Source organism: Lipotes vexillifer, unplaced genomic scaffold (assembly GCF_000442215.2).
Source record: "Lipotes vexillifer unplaced genomic scaffold, Lipotes_vexillifer_v1.1 scaffold1161, whole genome shotgun sequence".
Lineage (NCBI taxonomy): Eukaryota > Metazoa > Chordata > Mammalia > Artiodactyla > Lipotidae > Lipotes > Lipotes vexillifer.
The window spans coordinates 1239773-1265110 of record NW_006780142.1 but is presented as its reverse complement, the minus strand read 5'-3'; the positions used below and the strand labels follow the sequence as shown (position 1 = coordinate 1265110).

The 25338-nt window shown below is 45.1% G+C and overlaps 1 protein-coding gene across 1 annotated transcript in view; it reads right to left on the bottom strand.

Annotated features, from left to right (window-relative positions):
- Positions 1–11680: 11680 nt before the first annotated feature.
- Positions 11681–25338, bottom strand: part of SASH1 (SAM and SH3 domain containing 1) — a 182356-nt gene continuing 168698 nt past the window's right edge. The window contains exons 16-21 of the mRNA XM_007453214.1: positions 25184–25338; positions 24337–24487; positions 20251–20364; positions 14801–15930; positions 13418–13549; positions 11681–11944 (exon numbers count right to left, since the gene is read on the bottom strand). Coding sequence (XP_007453276.1) covers positions 11681–11944; positions 13418–13549; positions 14801–15930; positions 20251–20364; positions 24337–24487; positions 25184–25338 — 1946 coding nt within the window. The remainder of the gene's footprint in view (positions 11945–13417; positions 13550–14800; positions 15931–20250; positions 20365–24336; positions 24488–25183) is intronic.

Genomic DNA, 25338 nt, shown 5'->3' with positions numbered 1-25338 from the left:
ACCTCCAATCGGTTCTGCTTCTTCAGTGGAACCCAGACTAATGCACCAGATGATTTTAATATGTTGCTCAGGCTGAGAACCGGGGAGTTATTCCGTAGTGGTTAAGCCAAAGAGCATCAGAATAAAATCATCCAAGGTCAAATCTCATCTCTTCTGCCTACACCTCTGGGACTTCAGGTCCTTCAGCTGTAAAATGGGGATCACAGTGTCTACTGCAGGGGCACACTGTGAAGTCCAAATGCTCTCATGTATGTCGAGTTCCGTGAACATCTGGACTGCATCCTGGCCCCTGCTCTTATAATGTCAGGCTATTCTGGGCCGTGAGCAACGAAATACCATTCAAACAAAAATGAGCCTGGTTTACATCTCATTGCTTGGCGTGTAAAGTTTAGGACTTTGTTTCAGAGTCACCGAAATACCTCCCTCCTCCATCCTGCTCCTGTGGCAGGCAGGAGGGCTCCTGCACACACCCAGACACCCAGCCCCACCGGGAGCAGCGAACACAAGCCGTCATCCCTATTTGCTAATTAAAGGAGTAAAAAGATGGGAGCCAAGAGCCTCTCAGTGCTTATTAAAATGGATTGTGAATTCCACCAGTCTCCATCATCATTCTCCAATGGCATTTTTTTTGTAAACACCACTTTTTTGTGTGCGGTACGCGGGCCTCTCACTGCTGTGGCCTCTCCCGCTGCGGAGCACAGGCTCCAGACGCGCAGGCTCAGCGGCCATGGCTCACGGGCGCAGCCGCTCCGCGGCATGTGGGATCCTCCCGGACCGGGGCACGAACCCGCGTCCCCTGCATCGGCAGGCGGACTCTCAACAACTGCGCCACCAGGGAAGCCCTCACTTTTATTTTTATTTATTTTTTAATACTTACTTTTTAATTTGGTTGCACCGGGTCTTAGCTGTGGCAGACTGGCTCCTTAGCTGTGGCGTGGGAACTCAGTTGCGGCATGCGTGTGGGATCTAGTTCCCTGACCAGGCATCGAACCGGGCCCTCTGCTTTCGGAGGGCAGAGTCTTAACCACTGTGCCACCAGGGAAGGGAAGCCCCTTCACTGGCGTTTTAATAGGTGGTTTACAGCACTCGAGGTCTGGCTGGTATCTTGGAGGGTCGCGGAGGCCCGGCTCTCCCTCACGCCGCCGCATTTCCTTTCCCTGCCCGTCTCTGGCTGTGCTGAGCGAGCGCGTAACTGCTCCTCCCACCTCCCGCCCTCCGCCGGGTCGGCTTCGGCCTTCAATCTGGCACATCAGTGCCCTCCGGTGGCCAAACGCTGCAGCAACTACTCACTCCGCAAGGGCTTGTTTGCTGGAAGCTCACGTGCTCCTGCGAAACCTTTGATAGGTAGAGAGGATGTGCCTCTTTAGCGATGTACTCTGTCCCTGGCCATCTGAGTATGACCTCAGCTCGTGCCTCTCTGGGTCTGTTTCCTCACCTATAAACTGAAATAACGGTAGATCATCTCCAGCTTTAACACTGAGGATTCGAAGCCTTGTGATTCAGGGACAGTCATTCATTTAACAAATATCAATATTATGCGTCAAATGTAGAGGTTCAGAATCGTCAGAGAGCCACCTGTGCATTCCCGGACTTGTAGAAGGAGGACACAGCTAATGAGCAATAAACGTAACGAAGAAATAAACTACATAGTGTGTTAGAAGGTGAAAATAAAGCAGGTGTGGGGGTCAGAACTGGTGGCAAAGGTAAAAGCTAAGGGACGGTGCAGTTTTAGGTGGCGGACTCACAACAGGGCTCTAAAAGGTCACCTTCTGAACACAGACCCGTGAGAGAAGGATGGGAGGCTGTTAGTCCTGTAGATTTTCCGGGGAAGGGCGTTCCAGGTTGAGGAAAACCCGTACACAGGCTTGGGGTGAGAGCCTGACTGACCTGTGTGAGAACCAATGAGAAAGCCTGTCTGGCTGAATTAGCGACACGGAGGGTATAATGGGGGACGGGAGATACCACGTAGGAAATGGGAGACGGTTGCATAGAGCCTGGCAGGCCACTGCGGAGAAATGTAACCTTGACTCTGAAAGAAATGGAAAGGCATGGAAGGGTTGGAGCAGAGGAGTGACATAACCTGCCCTATGTTTTTACAGGGTCTGCTCAGGCTGCCGTAATAAAATACAATAGACTGGGTGGCTTAAACAACAGAAATTAATTTTCTCACAGTTCTGGAGGCTGGGAAGTCCAAGATCAAGTGCTGGCAGGATTGAGCTTCTGGTGAGAACCCTCTTCTTAGTGTGTGGTGGCAGCCTTCTCACTGTGTTCCCACAGGTGGACACAGAGGATGCCCTGGAGTCCCTTCCTCTTCTTATAAAGGACACGAATCCTGTGGTGGGTGGGGCTCTGCCCTCATGACCTCATCTAAACCTAGTCACCTCCCAAAGGCCCCATCTCTTCATGCCATCCCACTGGGGGCCGGCTTCAACGTTTGAATCGGCGGGGGACACAAACATTCATAGCAGAGCCACTCAGCCTGCTGTGTGGGCTGAACGGCAAGGATGGAGGCTAGGAGGCAGGTGGCTCCGGGACAATCCAGGTGAGAGGAGGTGGTGGCCATGATAGGAGTGCAGGTGTTGAGAAGGGGTCAGCTTCTGGAGAGGTATCGAAAGTAAAGACAAGAGGATTTCCTGACAGATTGAAATGTAGACTGTGAGAGAAAAAGGAAGGGTTTTGACCTAAGTGACCAGCAGGTGCCATTAACTGAGATGGGGAATGGAGGTGAAGATCAGGCATTCCGTCTGTGAGGGGCTGAACTTAACATTATCTATTTGAAAATAGAATTGAAAGTGCAAAGTTCAGGGACTGCGGGGGAGTATCGTTGCTGGAGTCGTTATCATACTACAGGAAGCACGGTTTTAGGGCTTAGACAGGCTGGTGTTCAAATGTCAGTCCTGTTACTTACTGGCTGTGTCACCCTGGAAAACTGTCTTACCTTCTTTGAACTTTGTTATTCAGGTCATATTTATTTATTCTGCACCCCCATGTGTCAGGCACTGTTCTGGATGTGGGAACATAGGAGTAAACGAAAAGTCCCTGCTCTCATGAAGTTTGTGCTCTGGTAAGACAAGGATGATAATAAATGACCACTTGGAGTTGACTGAATGAATACAATAGGTACATTGCCTTAAGCACTCATTACAGAGCTCTGTCCGGTAATTAGCTGATTTAACCACCCTCTCCTTGCTTTCTACCCATTGGAGGACAAGTAGTGTCACAGGCTCGGATGGACCTGTGAGGGACCAGAGGACGTCTTGAGTGGCAGCCTTCCAGGTCTACAGAAACCATAGAACTGACTCCCTAAGAATAGACTGTGGAATATTCTTATAGAAATTAGAGAACGATGCTGCCTCCACAGCTGAATACAGCCTCTGCCTGTTCTTCTTTGGCTTTATGCTGGAGCCCAGATGCTGAATACACCACAAGGACACAAGATGAGGTGGTGCCAGAAGAGGCATATTTAGCCTCACGAGCAAATAGCTGGGAAGGTATTTTAACACGTGGTTTGCTCTTGTCTCTTGTTGTAAAAGGTATCCTATCAGTTAAAAGCATTACATTTCGGGAATCCCCCGGTGATCCAGTGTTTAGGACTCTGTGCTTTCACTGCCAAGGGCCCAGGTTCAATCCCTAGTCCAGGAACTAAGATCCCACAAGCCCCACAGCCAAAAAAAGAAAAAAAAAAAAAAAAGGCATTACATTTCTTAAACGATCGATGTTTGGGATTACGTCTTTTACTCTAAGCAGGCTCTTCAAGGTGAAACAGAGAGATCACCGTGGGAGAGAAGAGGCCCTGGGATGGATGTCTGAGGTTCCTGAACATTCATTCAAAGGGTGGGGAAAGGGACATGGAGAGGCAGCTGCTGCAGAGAATGTTTTAAATGAGGAATGATGAACACTGATCTGGTTGATGGAATGTTCTTCACAGGTAAAAGCAACCAATAGTTCTGGCAAGAAAAGGGATTTGCTGTAAGAATCCCATGTAGCCCACCGCAAAGGTCTTCCATTTGGGATTCCTTCCCAAGTCTCCATTGCCTGGGATAGCTTTAATAAGGGAATCTGTTTCCAAGTTAATAGAGCCCTAAAGTTGATCTGCCTGAGGATACCTCCTGCTGGCATTCCTTTCCCGTCTCTTTCATAAATGCCCTTCTCCCACTTCACACACACAAAGCAAAATGTTGTAGAGATGTCTGGGGCTCCCAGCAATTAGCCAGACTTGAAATAACTGGGGTTGCAACATCTTCTATAAACCGGGGGCCATAAGGCACCTGCCCACCTCTGCCATCCAACTGAGAGACCTTTCCAATCACACCTTAAGTTTTATATTTTACCATTATTTATCAAAAACTGTGAAATGTGTATATTGATAATTGATTAATAATAATCATGGTAAGTATAACTAAACCCAGGGTTTTCTTTCTTTTTTTTTTTTTTTTTACAAATAGAGCCTAATGATCAAAAGAAATGAAAAACAAATTAAACTTAAATTCACAAACATTTTTATTACAGGGAAATATGATAAGATGATCAAAAAGACACACAGATACAAAATATATTGCATTAGGATAAAAATGTGTGGGGAAAGGAGAATGGTTATAGGCTTTGAGGGAGAGTAAAGTTTTTTGTTTGCCTTGTGTGCTTTCAGTGGACAATGGTAGAGTATCAAACTGCTGCGGTATTTATTTTCCATTGGATATATTTTTTTAAGTAATGTTGCAGTTGTATTCTAAAATGCAAATATTTACAAAAAGCTAGAAATGTACAGTCTCGCAATTATTTAAACTTATGATTGGGAACCTTGGGAGGGCAACTTTAAAATGTGCAAGGGAGTCCTTAGTTTGAGGATATTATTTTAGGGGTACGTGAGCAAAGATGTTTGATGGAAGTTGGCAAAGGAATCCAAGGAGAGGCAGAACAAGCTTTGGAAAGCCCAGGAAGGCACAGGCAGGCACCTCAGTTCCTGGGCTTCCTGGGCTCTGTGGGCACCACCATCAGCACAGTTCAGCTGCAGCCCCTCTCATGTATCTGACTTGGGGCTCCAGAGCCCAAGTCTGGGCAAAAGGAGGCTGAATGGAGTTCAGCTCACTGCTCAGAGGGTGCCGGGGACGCTGCAGGGAAAGTTGCACCAGGATCCCTTGAAATGTAGGGGATGCTAGTTCTTGCATAGGAAATGCAGAGTGTGCTTATCCAAAAAGGGGCAATCTGGGCCAGCCTGGAAAAGACAGCGACAGTCTTTTGCAAACATGTTCAAGGGGAAGATCCAGAGAAATGAGGGAATATATGATGACTGGGGGTGCAAACATAACAAATGTTAACAATTGTCATTTCTGGGAGAGCGGGACAGATATGTGTTTGATTGTCTATAGTTTTCAATATTAAGTTCAAAACAAAAATATGAATCTATTAACTAAGCTTAAAGAAAGAAAATAAACAGCAGGGTATTCTTCTGCACCGTTTGGAAATGGTGTCATATATTGATAATCAATCAATCACTGTTTACTCTAACCCTGGATTTTCTACAGCCTTGAGGATACCTGGCAACTCTAATCCTAAATCCTATGCTTTGAGTGAGATGCTATTACCCAAAGTGTCCATAATTTTGTAGCTTTGTGATTTGGGGTGGTTTGGCATCAAAAGTCTTTGTTTCTCTCCAGAGTACGGAACTATTCCTGGGATGCTGTAGGAAAAAGACAACTGCCTGATATTTCACACTTTGGGTACTTCGTCTTTTTTATGGCAATAGTGACTAGGCATCTACATTGCAATATGGGCAGAGAAAGGGAGCTGGGGCCACCAGCTGTGTTAACAAAGAAAAAGGAAAGAGATCAAGAGCACAGACCAGCCACCTCTAATGGTGGTTATGGCGGCGACAGCTGCTGTATTGGATGAGCACTTCTGTGCCAGGCATTTTGGCTAGCACCTCACAGGGCTTATCTCATTATCATAATCTCATGGGGGAGGAACAGTTATACCCATTTAACAGATGAGGAAAGCGGGTATTATATAATTTGTAGTAACGCGTGGCAGATCTGGGTGTGAAACTGGATCTGTTTGACTGTAAAGCTGAGCTCTTTCCTGAGGTGGGAACACTACCACTGTCTTTCTATGATTGCAGCTCTTCTTTTCCCCTTCAAGGCTGCCCCTGGGGTGTGTTCTAAACAGTCTCGTGTTTCATAAAAGTGTTGGTTGCTGGAAGGTGACAGTTCAGTTGGTACACCCTCATCTGGCTTTATTGCTTTTTCATCTATTAAGATTCTTCTGTGGGAAAAGTCACTCATCTGAGCTCCCTGCATGCCCCCTACCCTCTGGCATCCTGGTCCGTCCCCCAGAACCTCCAGAGGGGGGGGCGGGGGGGGGGTCCCAGGACAGGATCCTGAGCACAGGTAGGACTAGAGAGATGGAGGGACACCCCTTTTGTCATGGCTGGAGCGAGGAGGAAAGCCTAGGGGGGGATGCATGGGAGTTTTGCACGTGAGCTGAAAGGAGGTCCAGAGAGATGGCCCAATGGACGGTCTCCAATTTTTCTATTAAGTAGGGGAAGCCACGGTCTACTCCCGATGACAGCCAAGCGGATCAGGAGTTTGGGGACACAGAAGATATTTTCTCATGTATTTCAAGATTTGTGTTTGTTTTTGTTTTTTAACAGAGCCTAACATTCTTAGCACACGGATGCACAGTTAGAATCCACGTAACTACCTCCTCCATTTGGGCTCCAACCGCCCCCCCCCCAACACAACTCCAGACTGAGTCAGTTTCCCCTCTGGCCCCCCCAGCTCTTTGCACACATCTCTTATGGCTCCGACCATATTTATCACTGGAGTGTTGAGGATGAACGGGGATGGTAGTAAATTGCAATCAGATTAGTCATAACTCCATTGGCTCCCACACACGTACCCTGGGGTCCTTCCATACTGGGCTCAAACCTGGTTTGATTAGAACCTTCATGTATTTTGCTTAAGTTTTAGAGAGGTGACGGCTAAACCCCCTTTTCAGTGTTCTTCTCTGACAGTGTAGGAGGAGTGCTGTATGAGAAATTGGAATGCTTCCAAATAACGCTGCCCATGGTCCCCTGACGGATGAGTGGTCCAGACCTACACCTGAGTGAGCATCCATCCTCTCCTGTCTCTCACTCCCTCATGTACACCCTCACACACACCCCTAGGAGTACTATGTACGTACCTTTCTCTGAGTGGGTCCTCAGAGGTGAGTAAAGTCATCATTCTAAGGCCCCCAAATAAGTTGTGGTTAAATGACAACCACCCTTCCCTTTTCTCCTTTCCCTAATCAAACTTACGTTCTTTATGACTTCTAAGTGAATTCAACATAAATATCCAAACACGAAGCCAAATTAGAACAAATACCAAGAATCCAGTCAAGGTTTCTTAGGAATCATAAGAAAAAAGTATCTTCTGTGAATTGAACTATAGAATCTTAAGAGTCAACTTGAGATAAATAAGACTTGAGGTTTATGGGTCAGTTCTTTAAAATAATGCAGCGCTTCAGAGGAATCCCCGACTTTAAGAACATATGAAAGGGGGAGTGGGGAATAAGACAATGATTTGTAAATAAAACCTACCGTGGTAGAGCTTCCTATATTGAAATCCACCAGTGGATTTAAACTATTCTATCAAAATTTTAAATACTCGTAACTTTAACACAGCGGTTCCACGTGCTAAGTGAAGATGTGTGGGGAAATGCTGTCATTCCTAATATATGGAAAAATGCATACGCAGTTATCTTTGTCAATAAACACAGCATTTCTGAAAAGATATGGAAACGCTGGTTATACTACTTACCTGTAGTGTGAGAAATACGTGGCTGAGAGAAAAGGAAAGGGTCACTTTTTGGTCTGTCTCAAGTGCACATTTCTACCTACTCAAATTGTTGTATTACACACTCCTTCCTAATTAAAAATGTGTTTTTCTATCAACTGTGGCACACTAACATTGAAAAATGATTTTTGTCAAGTTAGTTGATTTCTAGAATATCTCAATCTAGATGTTTTTCTCTCTCAGTGGAAGACCTGGATTGTTTCCATTTAACTACACATGATATTGGGCAAGTCTGCGTGGACTGAAACTCTTCATTTGAAGACAACGGGTTTAGACCAGAGGTGGCTTCCAAAAAATCTCTTTCTGGGCTAAGATGCTGCAATTATGTGATGTGATTATGCAATATTTGAAAAAAACCTGAAATAAATTGGCAAACAGAACCTGAGTGAGTATGATAGTGAGTTTTTGTGATGTGGCAGAAGTAATTGTGTACAACTACTATTTTTACAATATATTTCATTCTTAAACCACACTTCATAAATTCCCTTTCATTTCTACCCTATGTACCTTTATAATACCCAGGGAACAACAAAAGAGGCATATTCAGCTGAAGAAATTTATTTACTTTTTTTTTCTAGGTACATAGATGACATAATTATAGACAAGTTTTGATACATAGGAAAACCCTTCTGTCCACCTTTTTGCTAAATGAATCATCACAATAATTTTTACAATTTTTAAAACAATACACAGCTTTCTTGGGCTGAAGCAATTTTTGCAAGAACATATTGGTACCTGGTATATTACAGCTACTTACAATGTTTAAGAACAGCAATGAAGAAAAATAAGTTATTTAAATATTGAATTCATATACAGAAAGTGCAATGTTGTTAGTTGTTATATAATTTGCTTGACAGTTTCTTGTTTATCAATTTAAAATCGAGATAACTTGGACTCAGACTATTATATTTTTTTTCTGAAAATAATACAGTACACACATGCAGCATTGACTTGGTGAACTGACTCCTTCTGCTGCAATTATGAAAGCAAACTTTGCTCTGTGAGGAACTGATTTTCAATCGACTAGTTATTTCCAATTTCACCTATACCTGGAAAGAGAAAAGGCCTCTGACTAAGGCAAGGCCAGGAAAATCTACTTCTTGGTTATCTGGGAATGTAAGTAGTGGTTGGGACTGGCTGCACTTCCTTGTAGACAGCTTCAAAGGAAAAAATGACACACAACGGATGTGTAGCTACCTGAGCCAAACTGCCTCTCCAGGTTTCTTTTGTGCTTTCCAAAGACGACGATTTTCACCCTTCCTCAACATTCTGCACCAAGTGCAATGGATTAAAACTGGATATTGCTGAAGCTGACCACCTGCCTTCTGGCATCCACAGGAGGCCCCAAACCACCTCGGTCAAACATCACACACACACATTCAGGCTTTTCTAAGATCAAATTAAAAGTTTAAAGCAAAAGAAGACCAAACAAATACTAAAAGTAAAAAAACAAAAAAATTTTTTTTAAAAAGCACAATAAGTAAAAACCTCAGATCCCACAGACTAGGAAGCCCTTCCCACTGAAAATGATTCATGGTCCCTGAATTTCACTTCTATGCAAAGGCAATGATTTCCAAAGAAGAATGAAAAAGATACAGTTTGGCATTCTCAAAAACTCATATTCAGAAAGCTCCCTTTTCTGGCACCACTTGTACATTAAGTGAAAATCTTACCGTGAAAATGAACTAACACTTTCCCCTTCTCCTTTGTTACCTATTACCTGACTTTACGTGTGGTCTTTTAGCTCAGCTTAAGCTATGAGCAGGCTCTCTCGGATGTCATGCTGAGGTACTGAAAACGCAGGGCGAGGAGCCCGTGTTACAGTGCCCACCTCACCACACACCTGAAATTCCTTCCAGTGACATAAGAGAGCCCGGCAGCCTCATTACCTTCTAAATGGAATGTCACAGCCCACAGGAATGTCATACCCCAGATGACAAAAATGGGCTGTTTTGAAGAGTTCAACAGAAATTTGGCAGCTTTAGCTTTTTTTCTACATTTCCACAACTTCTTACATGGCATCTTATAGAAGGTGACTATTATTGAAGAAATATATATTATTCTTTCAAATGCATACCAAAAGCATGAAAAAAAATATGTCACCTGCGAATGTCCTTTTCCTCAGAAACATGGATCCAGATATATAAAGCAAATGGTAAAATGGTTTTGTAATTAATGAAATCACCTTTTTCCCCCCCCTCCCCTGCGGGATATCATTTGTTTTAATGAGTAGATGAAATATTACAGAACTTTTAAATCAAGGCTCAAAACATTTCTATTGTAAATGATCACACCCAGGGCTTAAAATAGGGTTCATGATAAGAATGTAAAGGAAAATCACTTTGTAAGCGACTGGAAACAATAATTTCTGTTTGCTAGAGAATCAGCCACTAGACTAAAAGAGAATGCTGAAATCCGTTGGAAGACAACTGAAAATATGCAGCTACTTAATACATGGCCAATGTAGTTTGGCTCCAGAATGAACCTTTATTATATTTAAGTGAATTACCTAAATAAGAAAAGATGGAAAATAGTATTTTAATTATAAACCCCCCAAAAAAACTTTTAAAATATCTTATAAACGACTTCCCTTTTAAAAAACAACCTCCTTGGGCCTCCCTGGTGGCGCAGTGGTTGAGAGTCCGTCCGCCTGCCGATGCAGGGGACGCGGGTTCGTGCCGCGGTCCGGGAAGATCCCACATGCCGCGGAGCGGCTGGGCCCGTGAGCCATGGCCACTGAGCCTGAGCGTCCGGAGCCTGTGCTCCGCAAGGGGAGAGGCCACAACACTGAGAGGCCCACGTACCGGGGAAAAAAAAAAAAAAAACAAACAACCTCCTTAAATGTTCAACTTACAATGACCTTTTGCAAAGGTGATCTGTTAGCTAATGACTGAATTTTGGAATAGACACGGTCAAGATTCCAAGTCAATACTGCAGCACAACGACCAACGTGGTAACAACACTAAACTGATTAAAATGAAAGATCGTAACCTCAAACACACACATATACTCTCACACGTGATATCTTTGTGAATTTAAGAGCGCCTTTTACCAGATTTGTAGTTAGTTTAAAAACTGAAAGTCAACATGAAATTTGGCCTGATAAACACCCCTATAAAATAAGCCATGTTAGAGTGAGACAATTAGAAAAGCCCATTTCTGCTGGAAACATCCCAGATACGTTAGATGGCAGTCTAAGATGAAGATTTGGAACTATGGTTACATGGTAGTGAACACTAAGTTAGATAACTGCTTCAAAGCTTACATTAAGGCAAATAAAAGCTGATTGCTAGAAAGCAATTATTAAAATGTCTCTTGTTTATCTAAAGGAGAATAGGGCTTTTTTTTTTCCTAGTGCAGCCAGATTTTCTTATCTTTGAACAAATGAGCCTGGTCAATAGTGTACAATCACTCCCCAGTCTGTTACTTTGGCCTGGCTAAAGCCCATCTGGGCCTCGGGAACCCTGCAGGGTGACAGACAGAAGGGCTAGAAGCACGCTTAGAAACAGGACAGGCTGCCCCTCCCTCTGCCCCCTGCCCTCACCCAGTGCACCAAGACAGACTGCAGGCAGAGCATTTGTGCCAAGTTGGCACCTTTGTTCTATTGTGTCCTGAAAACAAAATAAGTGCTTGTCTTTTCTTTGGGGGTCAAAGAGAACCACACCAATTTCCTGGAGGGGGCTTTTCTGGAGAAGAGAGTCCCGGGCCAAGATTCCGAGTTCTGCTGGCCACACACTGGGCCTTTCTTCTGGGTCTGGTCTGCATGTCCAGCCAAGGAGGAATTGCATCAGCATCATAAACACAGTGAACGGGTGGCTCCTGTCCAGGGAGGTCCATTTCGGGCCTGACTACATGGCCTCGGGGCCTGGTGGCAGTTTGAAGAGTCTGGCGGCGGACACGAGCTTACTTATGTGTCTCTCCTCTGTGATGCCAGCCTCCTGAAGGCAAGTGTGGGACAGAGAAGGCACTTGGCCCAGCGTGCTGAAGCCCGCTTCAGTGAGGGCACTGGCGTACATGGGCAGACCGATGGAAACCAGCCAATCCGACACGGATGAAACGCATCCGGGAGATAGGGGCTTCCTACAGATTTCTGTGAGTCCACCGCTTGGGATCTGGGTAACCAAAGAAAGCAATTTATCAAGATTCAACAGGTGCCACTGGAGAGCTCTTTCTTCTATGCCTAAAAGGAACACTATGAAATATTATATTTATTACTACACTATCAGAAAGGGATAATGCTATGAGATGTCCAAGAACATGACTAGTATCAAGAATTCTTTCCTGGGCTTGCCTGGTGGCGCAGTGGTTGAGAATCTGCCTGCCAATGCAGGGGACACGGGTTCGAGCCCTGGTCTGGGAGGATCCCACATGCCGCGGAGCAACTGGGCCCGTGAGCCACAACTGCCGAGCCTGCGCGTCTGGAGCCTGTGCTCCGCAGCAAGAGAGGCCGCGCGACAGTGAGAGGCCCGCGCACTGCGATGAAGAATGGCCCCCGCTCGCCGCAACTAGAGAAAGCCCTCGCACAGAAACAAAAGACCCGACACAGCCATAAATAAATAGGTAGATAGATAAATAAATTTAAAAAAAAATTCTTTCCTGACTTCTCAAAGGTGAGACAAATCTTCAAGAAAGTGTTGGAGGTTCCAGAAGGTACTTGGAATTAGATCTAGCCCCAAATATGTGTGTAAGTCTCCAAACTGTAATCATTTTTATTTCTGGCTATTTTGTCTCATGGTGGTCACGCTCTTCAACTAATGATCCTTACGGTGCTTGAAGAAGCAAACCTATGTGATAGTGTGAAAAGTAAGATACTCAGTGGGTAAGGTTTTTATAAAGTAGATCTTCTGTATTTTGAATCTACATTAACATCCAGAAAATTAAGCATTTAATCAATATAGTCATAAAGAATTAAAAATACAATAATAAATGTTGGCTAGGGCAGGGAAATGGACATCTATACTCGAATTCTGAGAAGGCCAAATGCTACACCTCTCAGAAAGGCAATTTACCACCAAACGTGCAAACCCTTGAGATTTTGTGCAGTCTTGTTGAAGCAAATCCTCTTGAAGGAATATATCCTCAGAAATTAACTCCAAAAGTCTACAAAAATTTATTAACCAGGAGGTTCTTCACTCAATTGTTTAAAATAAACAGCTGGAAAAAAATCTAAATGTTTCAACAATGTGGAACTGGCTGAACTAGGACATACCTACTAGAGCACTTTGAAAAATTGATAATATAAAAGAAATTTTAGTAACAAAGAAAGAGGTTCACCACCCGATAACTGAAAACAATAAGGTTTGCAAACTGTTCATGTACTATTATATATGTACAGAGAAATGACTAGATGTGGACTTTTCCACAGTGCTGGGGTTATGGATAATTTTCACCTTTTTCTCTCCAAAACGGTATTTTTAAACCTTTCTAGGCTGAATAGGTATTACTCTCTCCCAGGTGTCTCCCTTCGATAGCGATAATGAACCCTGGGCTACTTAGCGGCTGCCAGCATGCTCATCATTAAGCTCTAGAACTGAATGGACTTCAAAAAGCTGGGTGAGGGGAGCCGCGAAGCGTGGGCTGCTTACCGCCATGCGGTGCTGCTTCCGAAGCAGCTTCACGCGGATCTGGTCCATGTTGGTGGCAATGTCCCTCTCGGGCTGATCTAAGTCTTCCGCATATCTCTGTACCAGGGCCTCAGGAATCCCACAGCGGCCGTGCTGCGAGGGAACAGAAATCTCTTATCAAGGGTTGCGAGGGTCTTTTTCCTCCTCCAAGAACGGCAAACACAAGGTAGGGTAAGACATTTAGCTACTAGAAAATAGGACTAAAAGTTTTAATTTGAAGTGAATATATTTTATTTAGTGTCAGGATGGATGTTTTAGAGACAACACTTTTACGTCTTTATCTTTTAAGTAGTTATGAGCTCTGGAAAAATGTTTTGAAATATGGTTAAAACAGGACACAATCATTCTCTATTTTGGGGTCCAACGGCCCTCACCTCACTCTTATCTGATCATTTTGCAAAATGTTATTGAAGACAGTCTTCTAAACTGCAGGGGAGAAGGGAAAATTTGTGCCCTACAGAGAGTCTACTGTTGGTTCCTCAACTAGGGTATCACTAGACCAGCATTTACTGTACAGTAGAATTCTCACTACTTTCCATTCAAAGGGGTTCATTCACTAAATATCAGAAGGCAGAGGAGTATTTTATTGTAAGGCACTCTTGGTCATAAGAAGTTTATAACAAAGACTCCTGGGAATGCTTTATAACAATTCATGCATCCCTAGGAGTAACATACAGCTACATCTATTATCATGTATTTGTATTCAAAGTCATTTTGGTATTGGCAGATCTACTCTTTTTTATTTTTCTTCAAATGAGAAATGAGTTTTCATTATAGGTCTCAATGTTTTTAGTACAATGAGGTATCTTTTCCCCCGTTACCCATACAGATAATTATACAGTCCAATTATTACATCTGAATAGGGCTCTACAATTTTCAAAGTAGGTTCAGGTTTATTTTATTTGCTCCTATTAATACCTCTAAGAGGTGGTTACTCAGGTCATTATTAATGTCTAAAAACAAAGATGTTGAAGACACGGAAACTGAAACTCATGTCTATCCTTTCAGGAACTGGGTCTAGTACTGACTGACAGCTCTCCCTGCAAAGGATAGCTGCCCCAAATTAAATACAAACAAGTGAAAGAAGAGAAAAGAAGGGAAAAGAGAAGAAACCCCTGAGGCCGTGTCTGCATTTAATCTGGGCACTGTGCTATAGGTTCATTTGAACACCAAGCGCAGGGCGGCAGGAGCCTCCGCCGTGGGCCACCCGTACGGTCACTGTCCATCGGTCCTCGCTGCCAGCTGGCCTTCGGGGGCTGGGAGGTGGGGGGCAATGCCGCTCCTCTCGCCTGGCCCCCGCCCGACTTAGAAGAGCCTGTGCAGTGGGGTCAGGGTCTCGGATACCTTATCGGAATAGGGCTCCTCGGTGAGATCGATGCCTTCGGCCCGCAGCTTTTTCTCGGTGAGCATCTCTAGGTCCACCCCGCGGGTGCAGGAGACCTTCCTGGCCAGGGCAGGGCCAAGCCGCACGCCGTGCTCCTGGAGGCTGGCACTCTCAGGCAGCTCTGACAGCCAGGGTGGAGGCCTGGTGCTCGGCGGGCTGCCCGGCTCCGGCCCTGGGGGAGGCCTGGCCGCTGGCGGCGGGGGACAGTCGCTGGGGCCGCCGGGGCTGCCCTTTTTAAGGGGCAGGCTGGGTACATCGGGGCCAGGGGGGCCAGGGGGGCCAGGAGGGACAGGAGGCAGCCCGTTGGCGAGGCGCTCCCTGCTCTTCTTGGCGGGGACCGGGGGAGGCTGGGCGGGAGGTCTGGCCTGCGTTCTGGCCTCGGGGCCCCTCTGCTCAGCATCCACACCTTCTTTGGTGCCCGGGGGGTGATGTGTCCCTTCGAAATCGAGTCCTTTCCTGTGACCCTCAAGAGGCGTCCTTGTTAAACCGTGTTTAACGGCGGGCGGTTGGGCGTCATAGGTTTTGGGTAAACACGGAGGAGGGGATGTGCCATGTGAAAAGGCAGCCATCGGGCCATCCAGTTTCTTAGTAGTCGTTTTCTGAGGTTCAGAAAATCTCTTGCTTTGGGTCAGTAGCAGTGCATTGTCAACAGCAGAATCTAGTTTGGGGCTTTGAACCTTTGTGATGGAGGGCGCTGTCTTTTGTGGCACTTTGGGTACAATCTGAGGGGAAGGTTCTGTCACCTCACCAGGCACATCTTTTTCAGGTTCTCCTTGAAGGTCGTCCAGGGAGTGGGATCGGGGCCAAGTCTCCACGGTCTGGGGGCCCTCCAGGGTCTCACAGCTCCGGCAGATGGAAACGGGGAGGCTCCTTCGGTTTTTATTCAAGTCAGTCACACACGGCGGATCACAGTGCTTCGAGGTGTGAGGGGTGAGACCACTGCCCAGCCTCCCCTCCCCTCCCGGCTTCAGCGCGTCTACTGGCTTCGTTAGAGGCAAGGTTGGGTAGCTGCCCAGCTGATTCCTGTTGAAAGACTTCACGCTGGACTCAGCGGAAGATTTAGCAGAGGGGCTGGTTTTCCGAGACTTGCCTACGAGACAAGGAAATATTTTACAATCACATTTTAAAAAGCGAATCAATCAAACTGATGTAAAAGGTGTGCTAACGTAGTTGAAATCTCCAACTCTTACATCCCACTGTTCAATCACACTAAGGACATAAAATCACCACCGGTGATGTAGAGTTATTGCGGTCCCATGTTTATTTTTAGAAAGAATTCTTAGTCTTATTAAAGGACTCAGGGAGATGAAAGTTAATTGAGTTATGTGGAAAGAAAATAATGCTGTGTCAGGCAATAAAATAAATCTAGGCCTAATGTCTGTTCATAGCTGCAGTCTGTGTGAAACAAGGCACACCCACACCCCATTTAGGAACCACAGTGATGGGATTTCTGTTTAGGGAGTAGTTTCCTAAGACCATGGCTGCAAAGAGGATGTAGGACTGAATTCTGGGACAAGTTCTTTAAATGGTATTCCCCAAGGTTCACTGGTGACCGCTGAATTCTCAAACCTTTCAAGCCCTCCCCGCTTTGTGTTTTGCTCAGGTGTGTAAAATAAAGGTACCCTAGTAACAGTCAGCCGACCTTGGTACAAATGAGTAAACAAGCTGACGTGAGGATGTCGCCACAGACAATCTATTAGATACTGATATGGTTCTAATTGCCACTGAAGCCACAGACCTGATTAAAATAAAATGATTGTCAGGCTGATAACTTATCAACCAGTCACAGTACTTAGCTGACAACTGTTGACTGATACTAATTGCTACTGCTGTCTGGTGAACAGAGCCACCCATGGTAACCCTGCGTGCACCTGACCCCAATCCACTTAAGATTCCTCTTCTGTTTGAGACAAGTAAGCTGTCTCAATTTCCTACGGACTGCTTCCCGACCGTTAGGACTGCGAAGCAACAGACAAGGCATGCGGGCCTCACATGGCCCTCTCCCTCCGAAACTGCTCTGTCCTCAGGCCATGCCGCTGCTGCTCGTGTGGCCCTGATGGATGGTCTACTTGGTAAGTTGTTTTCCTTATGGACCTAATAGTTCCCAACACTCAAATGTTGGTTTTCATTGCGAAAAGAAGAGGACATAGGAGACACAGAATTTAGGTTTTATGGCTGCAGGTATTTTAGATGGAATTTATTCACCTCACACAGAAGTCAGCAGAGGCTATAACTAGAAACGAGAACGGCGAAGGAGTCGGAAAGGAAAAGATTAGCACCGCGTTCACGATGGTCAGAGAATGGTCTCTCTTCAGAACGCTGCACTTTTAAAATCAGTACTTTGCAAAGCAGGAGGATACTTTTTTTTTTTTTTTTTTTGGGGTCCGCGGGCCTCTCCCTGCCGTGGCCTCTCCCGTTGCGGAGCACAGGCTCCGGACGCGCAGGCTCAGCGGCCACAGCTCACGGGCCCAGCCGCTCCGCAGCATGTGGGATCTTCCCGGACCGCGGCACGAACCCGTGTCCCCTGTATCGGCAGGCGGACTCTCAACCACTGCGCCACCAGGGAAGCCCAGGAGGATCCTTTTTAATGAAGCTTCATTTACAAAACAGATCTAAGTTGAAGTGTGGAGGTTTCTCAAGGCCCAGGTCCCCACACCGCCACCAAGGCCCCCATTCTCGTGACCCCGCAGACCACAGTTAAAAACCAGGGCCTTAGGCAGCATGAGCTTCTGAACCAGAAGTTACGAACTGCATAAGAGGGACTGCTTCTGTAAACCCTGCGTTTATTTCTCCACTCGGTGAAAATACTCTCCTAGTAAAACTAGAACAAAATCGTGCAGCTTGGTTTAATGTTTGAGAAAACAAAGGTGGGGAGGTACCATGTCCTTAACTGTTACGTGGACAAAGCAGAAAAGATGGGTGGTGGGGTGCGGAAATGTCAAATCTATTTTGAAAACATCTTGCTTTTCAAGTGCTTTTGGTTGGTTTGAATTGTGGACTCCCGGCAATTTCATATCTTCAGTGTATATGTTTATGCTACTTTTCAAAGTGAAATTTATGGTTGATCCTGTTGTTCCAAAGCCTGTTTAGTAAATGTCTTCTATGTACACAAAGAAGTTTACTTAAGTAAAGTAAACCACTGATTCAAACTGAGTCCACATTTGTAGTAGGTATGGGAGCCAAAAATACACATTCTCCAATAACTTCCAAAAACTAGACCATGAGGAGGGCTGGCCCAGTGATGTGACGTTTGGGGGCCATAACTCTGAGCCCCCAGTTATGCTGTCTGTGGGGACAAAGGAAGTACCATATTGGATGTGGGTAATTATATTTTTTCTGTCTAGCTGGTCTGAAGTTTTGAGATTTTTTTAAAAACAAAAATGTGCTCTTTAAGATTTAATTATATACCCTTCATTCAGAGCTCTAGCTTTCATAAAAATGAAGAAATGTTTGAATAGACTTTTCACATTATTTTAATATGAATTTAGATATTTTCATACTGTAATGAGAATACTGTTGCCAGGATCTGTTTTTTGTGGGGTTTTTTCAATTTTAGAATTTTATTTCTTTTTTATACAGCAGGCTCTTATTAGTTATCCATTTTATACATATTAGTGTATATATGTCAAGCCCAATCTATCTGTTTATGGAAGGAGTCATCGTGCAACTGCGATCCCTGAACTAACGAGCATGCCTGTTTTCCCAGGGCAGTGTCCAAACACCGAGGGCCGCCCCTGCTCAGGCTTTACTGTCTATTTAAGAAGAAAACTTGAGGTGAGGGATGATGATGATACTGAAGGAACCAACCTTCCTGCCCTGGCTTTGCATCGTGTTCTCAGCGGGGCTCCTCAAAATCCTCACATTGAAATGAGAGACTCACAGATGACAGTCCCGAGCACTGGGATTTTCTTGCTCTTCAGAATAAATAAGCAAATAGGCAAAGAGACCTTTTATGGTATATGTTGCCTTTTTCCTTGTTCCCAAAATAGGTCCACCTATTTTCATCTAATCCATGGTTTGTGAAAGTACTTATGATAACATACAAACTAAATCCCTTCTGGATTGAAGTTCAACTAAGCCCCGATACCCCTTGCTGACGTATGACGACATTAAGTAGTCAGAGTATGGACTTGAAAATGCTTATGGTATTGGAAAGTCAGGTCTAAAATATTGTCTACCATTGACCGAGAGCCTATTACTATGAGTCAGAGTGGTGCCAAGAGGAAAAGAACAAGGGCTTCAGTTATTATTTAATCTCTCTTTAGCATCCTCATCTATAAAATATGCACTGCAGGATCTGAGTGATAATTAGCAATTGCATACGTGCACACCTAGCCCACTGCCTCACTCATAATCAGTGTTTACAAAGTGCTAGGTATTTTTAATATATTATTACTTTGTCTTAGAATAATCTATTTAAAAAAAAAAACAACTCACATTACCATTTAAGAAGTAAGGAGGAGGACTTCCCTTGTGGCGCAGTAGTTAAGAATCCGCCTGCCAATGCAGGGGACATGGGTTCAAGCCCTGGTCTGGCAAGATCCCACATGCCGCGGAGCAACTAAGCCCGTGCGCCACAACTACTGAGCCCGTGTGCCACAACTACTGAGCCTGCACTCTAGAGCCTGCGAGCCACAACTACTGAGCCTGCACTCTAGAGCCTGCGAGCCACAACTACTGAGCCTGCACTCTAGAGCCTGCGAGCCACAACTACTGAGCCCGTGTGCCACAACTACTGAAGCCCGCGTACCTAGAGCCTGTGCTCTGCAACGAGAGAAGCCACCGCAAGGAGAAGCCCATGCACCGCAACAAAGAGTAGCCCCCACCCGCAAGTAGAGAAAGCCCGCACGCAGCAACGAAGGCCCAACGCAGCCAAAAATAAATAAATAAGTAAGTAAATCAATCTGTTAAAAAAAAAAAAGGTAAGGAGGAGTCGGAGATGTAATTTGGCCAAAGTCTCAGCTATGCCCTATTCACGTTCAAACCCCAGGTCTCCCCACTCTAAAGCCCCACAGCTCTTTGCGTGATCCAGATGGGGGGAGGGGCCTAAACCTCTAAGAGCAGCAGAACGATGGAAAGTTTAGGGTCCCTTTCTCTGACACACAAGTTTAAACTCTTTGCAATTATGTGCTACGTGGGATGGAAGAGTAACTGATGAAAGACCTCTCTACTCATTTCTCAACATCATCAGTCGCCTAGGTTCTTGAGAGATGTTCCTCCCTCTTAAGGATCTTAATTAAGCACCATTCACCCTGGAAACACTCCTCTCCCTATTGCCACTTTTCCCAAAAGCAATGAATGGCTCAGGCTGAGGAAGAAAGACAGTCATTAGCCAAAGCACAGATGTCAAGAAATGGCCCAGAAGGCTTGCGTATGAAGATGCATTCATGATCACTTGTGCTGACAGTACCATTTTCCAAGTTCTCACTGCTTTCATAGCATCCTGAGTCTCGTGGAGAGCATCCACTCAAGCCCTGGCTGTCAACAAGCAGCTTCTCCTGGGATCCGGACTGGTCGCTGTTACCTAAAGAAGATGAACACATAGCATGGGATCGTAAGAGGAATGAAAAGCAGGCTCCAAATCAACTGCATCCCAGTTTTATCCTCAGTTCTCACAATACATTTTGAAGCCTTGGACTTTGGAAGAGAACAAATTATTTTAAAGTAAATGAGATAAAAATGAACGAGTGAGATCAGAACACTTTTCTTTTCAAATCATGTATCACAGGAAGGTAAGTTTGCAGACAGAGGACATAGTTGGAATACATCAATGCCTTTTAAGTTACCCTCAGGCCAACCAGGGAGAGGAGAAATTCAGAGCATCATGTCGAAAGTGAGGGGAGAATAACCACAGTCTGCACATTCTATAAAGAGGGCATGGCTGGCCTTATGTAGGTTCAAAGTTACAGGAAGACTGTCTTTCAATCATTATGCAGACTAGATGCTTGGTCGATAAAAATTGAAACCAAGAAAACATTTTCTACCTAAAATAAGTAGTTGACGATGAATGGCTTTAATTTACTTTTCTTTCTCTTCACTTCGCCTCCCCCCAACACACACACACACACACACACACACACACACACACACACACTAAATCAATAAACCAGAAATCTGATGCCTTTTCTTGGGTCATTAAAGAAAAATTGCGGGAAGGCTGAGGGCTGCCATTCCTACTGTCCATTGACCATTTCCTGTTTCTATTTCTCACGTGGGAAGCATTTTATAACAGAAATCATGGCGGAACAAGCCCTTACATTAGAGCACCAAATTAAGAAATGCTATTTTTAAAGAGATTAATGAAAAATTAACTAATTGGAAGCAAAAGAGAAAAACCCTTTCCCCTCCCCCGCACCGAAAGTGGAACATTCTAGAGTGGTGTCATCATTGTGTGGAGGAGTCTGTGGATTTGGAATGGCCTTTGTTCTAGCCTAGCGTGTTATTTTGGAAAATGATACTTATAAAATGAGGGCTTGGAGCTATCAATTACAACCCAGGAAGAGGAATCAATGCAGTTTGTCCTTGGCGAGATAGTTCAGTGTATTGCAGCGGCCAAACAGACTCCAAAGTGCTGACCGATGGGAATAAAACGGAAGACTTGTCCCTGCCACTGAAGGAAAATGCAGACTGTGCCTGCATCTTTCGGGATGCCAGCCTCACCACACAGCAGGATACCTGAAGTTATTATGGGGAGTGAAGGGGTCCCTTGCATTGCCTGAAAACCGCAGTTCAATCCATAAAATCATGAGGCCTATTCAAGGGGCTAGAGCCACTTTCTTCCTGAAGGATCCAATCAGCAGCTACTTGCAGGAAGCCAACAAATTTAGCAAAATTCCCTAAAACTAAAAGCTAGTGTTTCCCTAGTAGGTTATCCATCGTCATTAGGCGGGGCACCTCTTAGATGTACTGCACACTCAAGGCCACATCCTCCCTGCACCCCATACTCACTAGAATTAATGCCAAGGCACCAAGGACGAGAAAGAAGGGGAGCTAGAATCACGAACATTCTCACAGTCAAGTAAGAGTGAAGGACTGGGCTGTGGGGCTGAAACTCCATTTGGACATGACCTGAATTTGGACTAAAGCTCTCCCCAACCCCATCTCAACACACACACACACACACACACACACACACACACACACACACACACACACACACACACACACACACGGAGAAAGAATATGCTAAGACATTGATGAGACATCCAAACATCAAAAGGTGCTTATGCGAGAGGACATGTGCCATTTTCTGGAGCGTAGTTACCTTGGAAAAGAAGAAGGGAAAGAAATGGGATTCTTGGATCGCAGGCCTTCCAATGGGCTTGCAACACTTATGTCTTTAAAAAATAAGCACTGAAGTAAATATGATAAAATGGTATGTGGATTTGTTTTATTTTTCTCTGTACTTTCCTGCGTATTTGAAATAATTCCTGATTAAAATTCTTATTCTTATGAAAATGATTTTGTTAAACGAGAGCTTTCATCTGGCAGACCTAGGAGAGTGCGTCTGGGATCAGTAGAAGGAACTGCCCCGGGACAATGAGAGTCTTTTCCAAATGGAACCCCACAGGAAGGCTGGCATTCCCCGTGCACAGATGCAATGAGAGAAGCTGGACCCATCTGAGTGCCAAGCCATGATGCAGATGTGCCTCTTGCTCTTGTCGGGGGCTGAGCTGGAAGATGTGCAAGATCTCTCAGGTCTCAGCAGGTCTCTGGATCTGTCTACTAGTCTGACAGAAATTTATTGTGTTCCTCTAAGGTATCAGTTACTTAGAGTACTTCTTAAACACAATGAATTTAAAAGCGCTGAATGTAGCATCTTCTAATCCTAGGATAATCCTGCATCCAGGCTCCTGGTGCTCACTGGCACCCCTGAGCCCTTGAAGCCTTTGTTTTAGAACCACTAAACAGAAGTACCAATTTATGTATGCGGGATGGTCTATACAGTGGCACAGCACAGATTCAAAATGGGATTTATGAAGAAGCAAAGAGCCTTCCTTAGACTTGTGAGTGAGCATCATGAGGGGCAAAGATTCGCTCCTATAAAATATGCCCAAGTGCACACCTCAGGACATGATCCCAGGAGGGACAAGGAGTCTTGGCCCTTGCGGCATGACAGAGACAGACCCTGCACCTTATACTCAGAATTTAGCTTTGCTCCTCCTGTGTCTAAATGCTAAAGGAAACGCAATGGATGGAGTTTATAAACCAGCTGTTCTCAGTGGCTGAGGAAGAGCAAATGAGCTATCTTACCGAGCAGATGTGGTCCAGGAGTCTAGATGATTGAACGTTAATTGATATTAATATAGCTGGTCGGCCATTCCAGGCACTGGGCCAGGCTCTGACACAACCTGGCCACGGATCCCCAAGGTGTCTCCTGGGGAACTCCAGTACTAAAGACACCAGGTTATAAAGTGATATTAACTCCGAAACATAATTCCCTCCAAATCTATCCCTGAAGGCAGTGTGTTTATCCAGGGTTTAGGCGTCTATTTGATGGTGTGTCATCAGTTAATTTAGAGGGAGGACTTATTAAGCAGAAGTGAATTTAACTGCACTGAGACACTTGCTTCCATGTCTCTTGGGCCTGATACATTCAGTAATGTACAATTTTTTTTCCCACCATTCACCATGATTTTGGTGTGTCTTTTAGCAATGGAAATGCTATTAGCTACTGATATGCCCGAAGCAGAGCATTTGAAAGAAAATGCATTTGAATTCAGTAACTGGCAAGGATACTCCCCACTTGGTGATGAATAATTTCAAGAATATTTCTGATGTCAGACTGAAGAATAAAGAGCAAGATAAGACCGGGTTAATGGAGCAAAGGACACAGTGTATTCAAATAGACTACGTGAAAGCTGTGAGCTCACTAAATTCTCTTCATGGGTTGTAAAAATGAGCTATCATTTTAGCTGAGAAATCGCAGCATGGAATTCTCTGCTCCACCTATTCACTTGAGATTATTTCCCTGCTTCTTTAACGCAAGCTGATGAATTTCATTTACTCATTAATTAACCTATTCAATCACAAAACAACTCCTCATGTGCTTTGAGAAGTAATTAACCCTTGGTGGGGCAAGATACTCCCAGTTTGTCAGTTGCTGTTGTGCCCAGGTATCCCAGTGACCTCCTGAAGGCTGCACATCCCACCAGCCCCCAAGGTGGCATGAACTGTGTGTCTTAAGAAAACTGCAATTCAATTCTCAGTCACTCAGAGGAGCGTTTTCCTCAACGATTACCTAGAAACATGCCAGGAAAGTATAGGCTAGTAAGGTTTTCTTTTGCTCCTGCATTGGCAGGAAGGTCTGCTTTGGGAATCTATGTCTTTGTGCTATTTGACAGAATACAAAATTGACCTTGGCTTTGGAAAGAGTAGGATCGAATGAGTGACTCCAAGGACCCAAGCATATGCTCACAGCTTATGGGACGCCTGCTGGTGACCTGAGAATGTGGCGGATCTAACAGTGAACACGTCTGTGCTGGGAAGGACTTACTGTCATATTCCTGTAACAGCTCCACGGCTGTCAAGAGAACAGCTCTGTGCTCTGGGTCCCGGATATTTAACTCGTCCAAATCTTCCTCCTCCAGGAGCTTAAAGGTGTCCAAGTCTTCATATCCATTGAACAGGAAAGTGGGCATGTGCTCCTGGAGGGAAACAAGACAGAAGTGAGTCAGCAGCCCAGCCATGTGATCCACGACCGATGACCAGCCTCAAACCCCTAAACTCTTTTTCCATAGTCATTTTTATGCTAATTCAAAATTTAGTAAGTATCCTTTGTAGCACGGTCTGTACCTCCCAGTCCTACAGCTTAGTGGGCAGGCGGGGCACTTCATTCATCAGGGGTTAAGAAGATTTACACTGCAGGCTGAGATGGACTCCACTGGCTTGCATTTTAATTGTGCCCTTGCCGTGAGCTGAAGGCTACAATGCCACCCAGTGCACAGCGGAGAAGACTCTTCTTTCATCTAGAGCTGCTGAAATCCAGCTCACAGAGACCTGGGACTTCCTCAGTAGCAAGACAGTTTTGCAAGGAGGAAACAGAATCTACCATGTAGACCCACCCCGCTAGATGCCGGGAGTAATGGCAGGAGAGAGGGTGGAAGGGAGAATCCTTACGGCCTCTGAGAAGCCAACCAGGGCACCAGGAGTTTGTGCTTACAGCCCTTCCTGGTAGTGGCTTGAAGCTCACAGCTCTTTGGACTAGGAGCTCATTGCGACCTGGATTTATGCTATCACCCCCAGCGGAGGTCAAGGGCAGAGTCATGGTGCTGGTAACTATTTCTGTAGGATAATGGGTACTCATCATAGCAGATGCGGGGCCAGGACAGGATGGAACTAACTTTGAGGTTGATGCGATCCAGGAGATCCTCCACCGACTTGGGCTGGGGGGGTCTTCCTTTCCTCCTCCTCCTGGTGGGGCGCTTGGGCTTCTCCTCTTCCTCGTTGAGCACGTCCACGTAGATGAATTTGAATGTGCCCACCTTGTTGTTCAGCA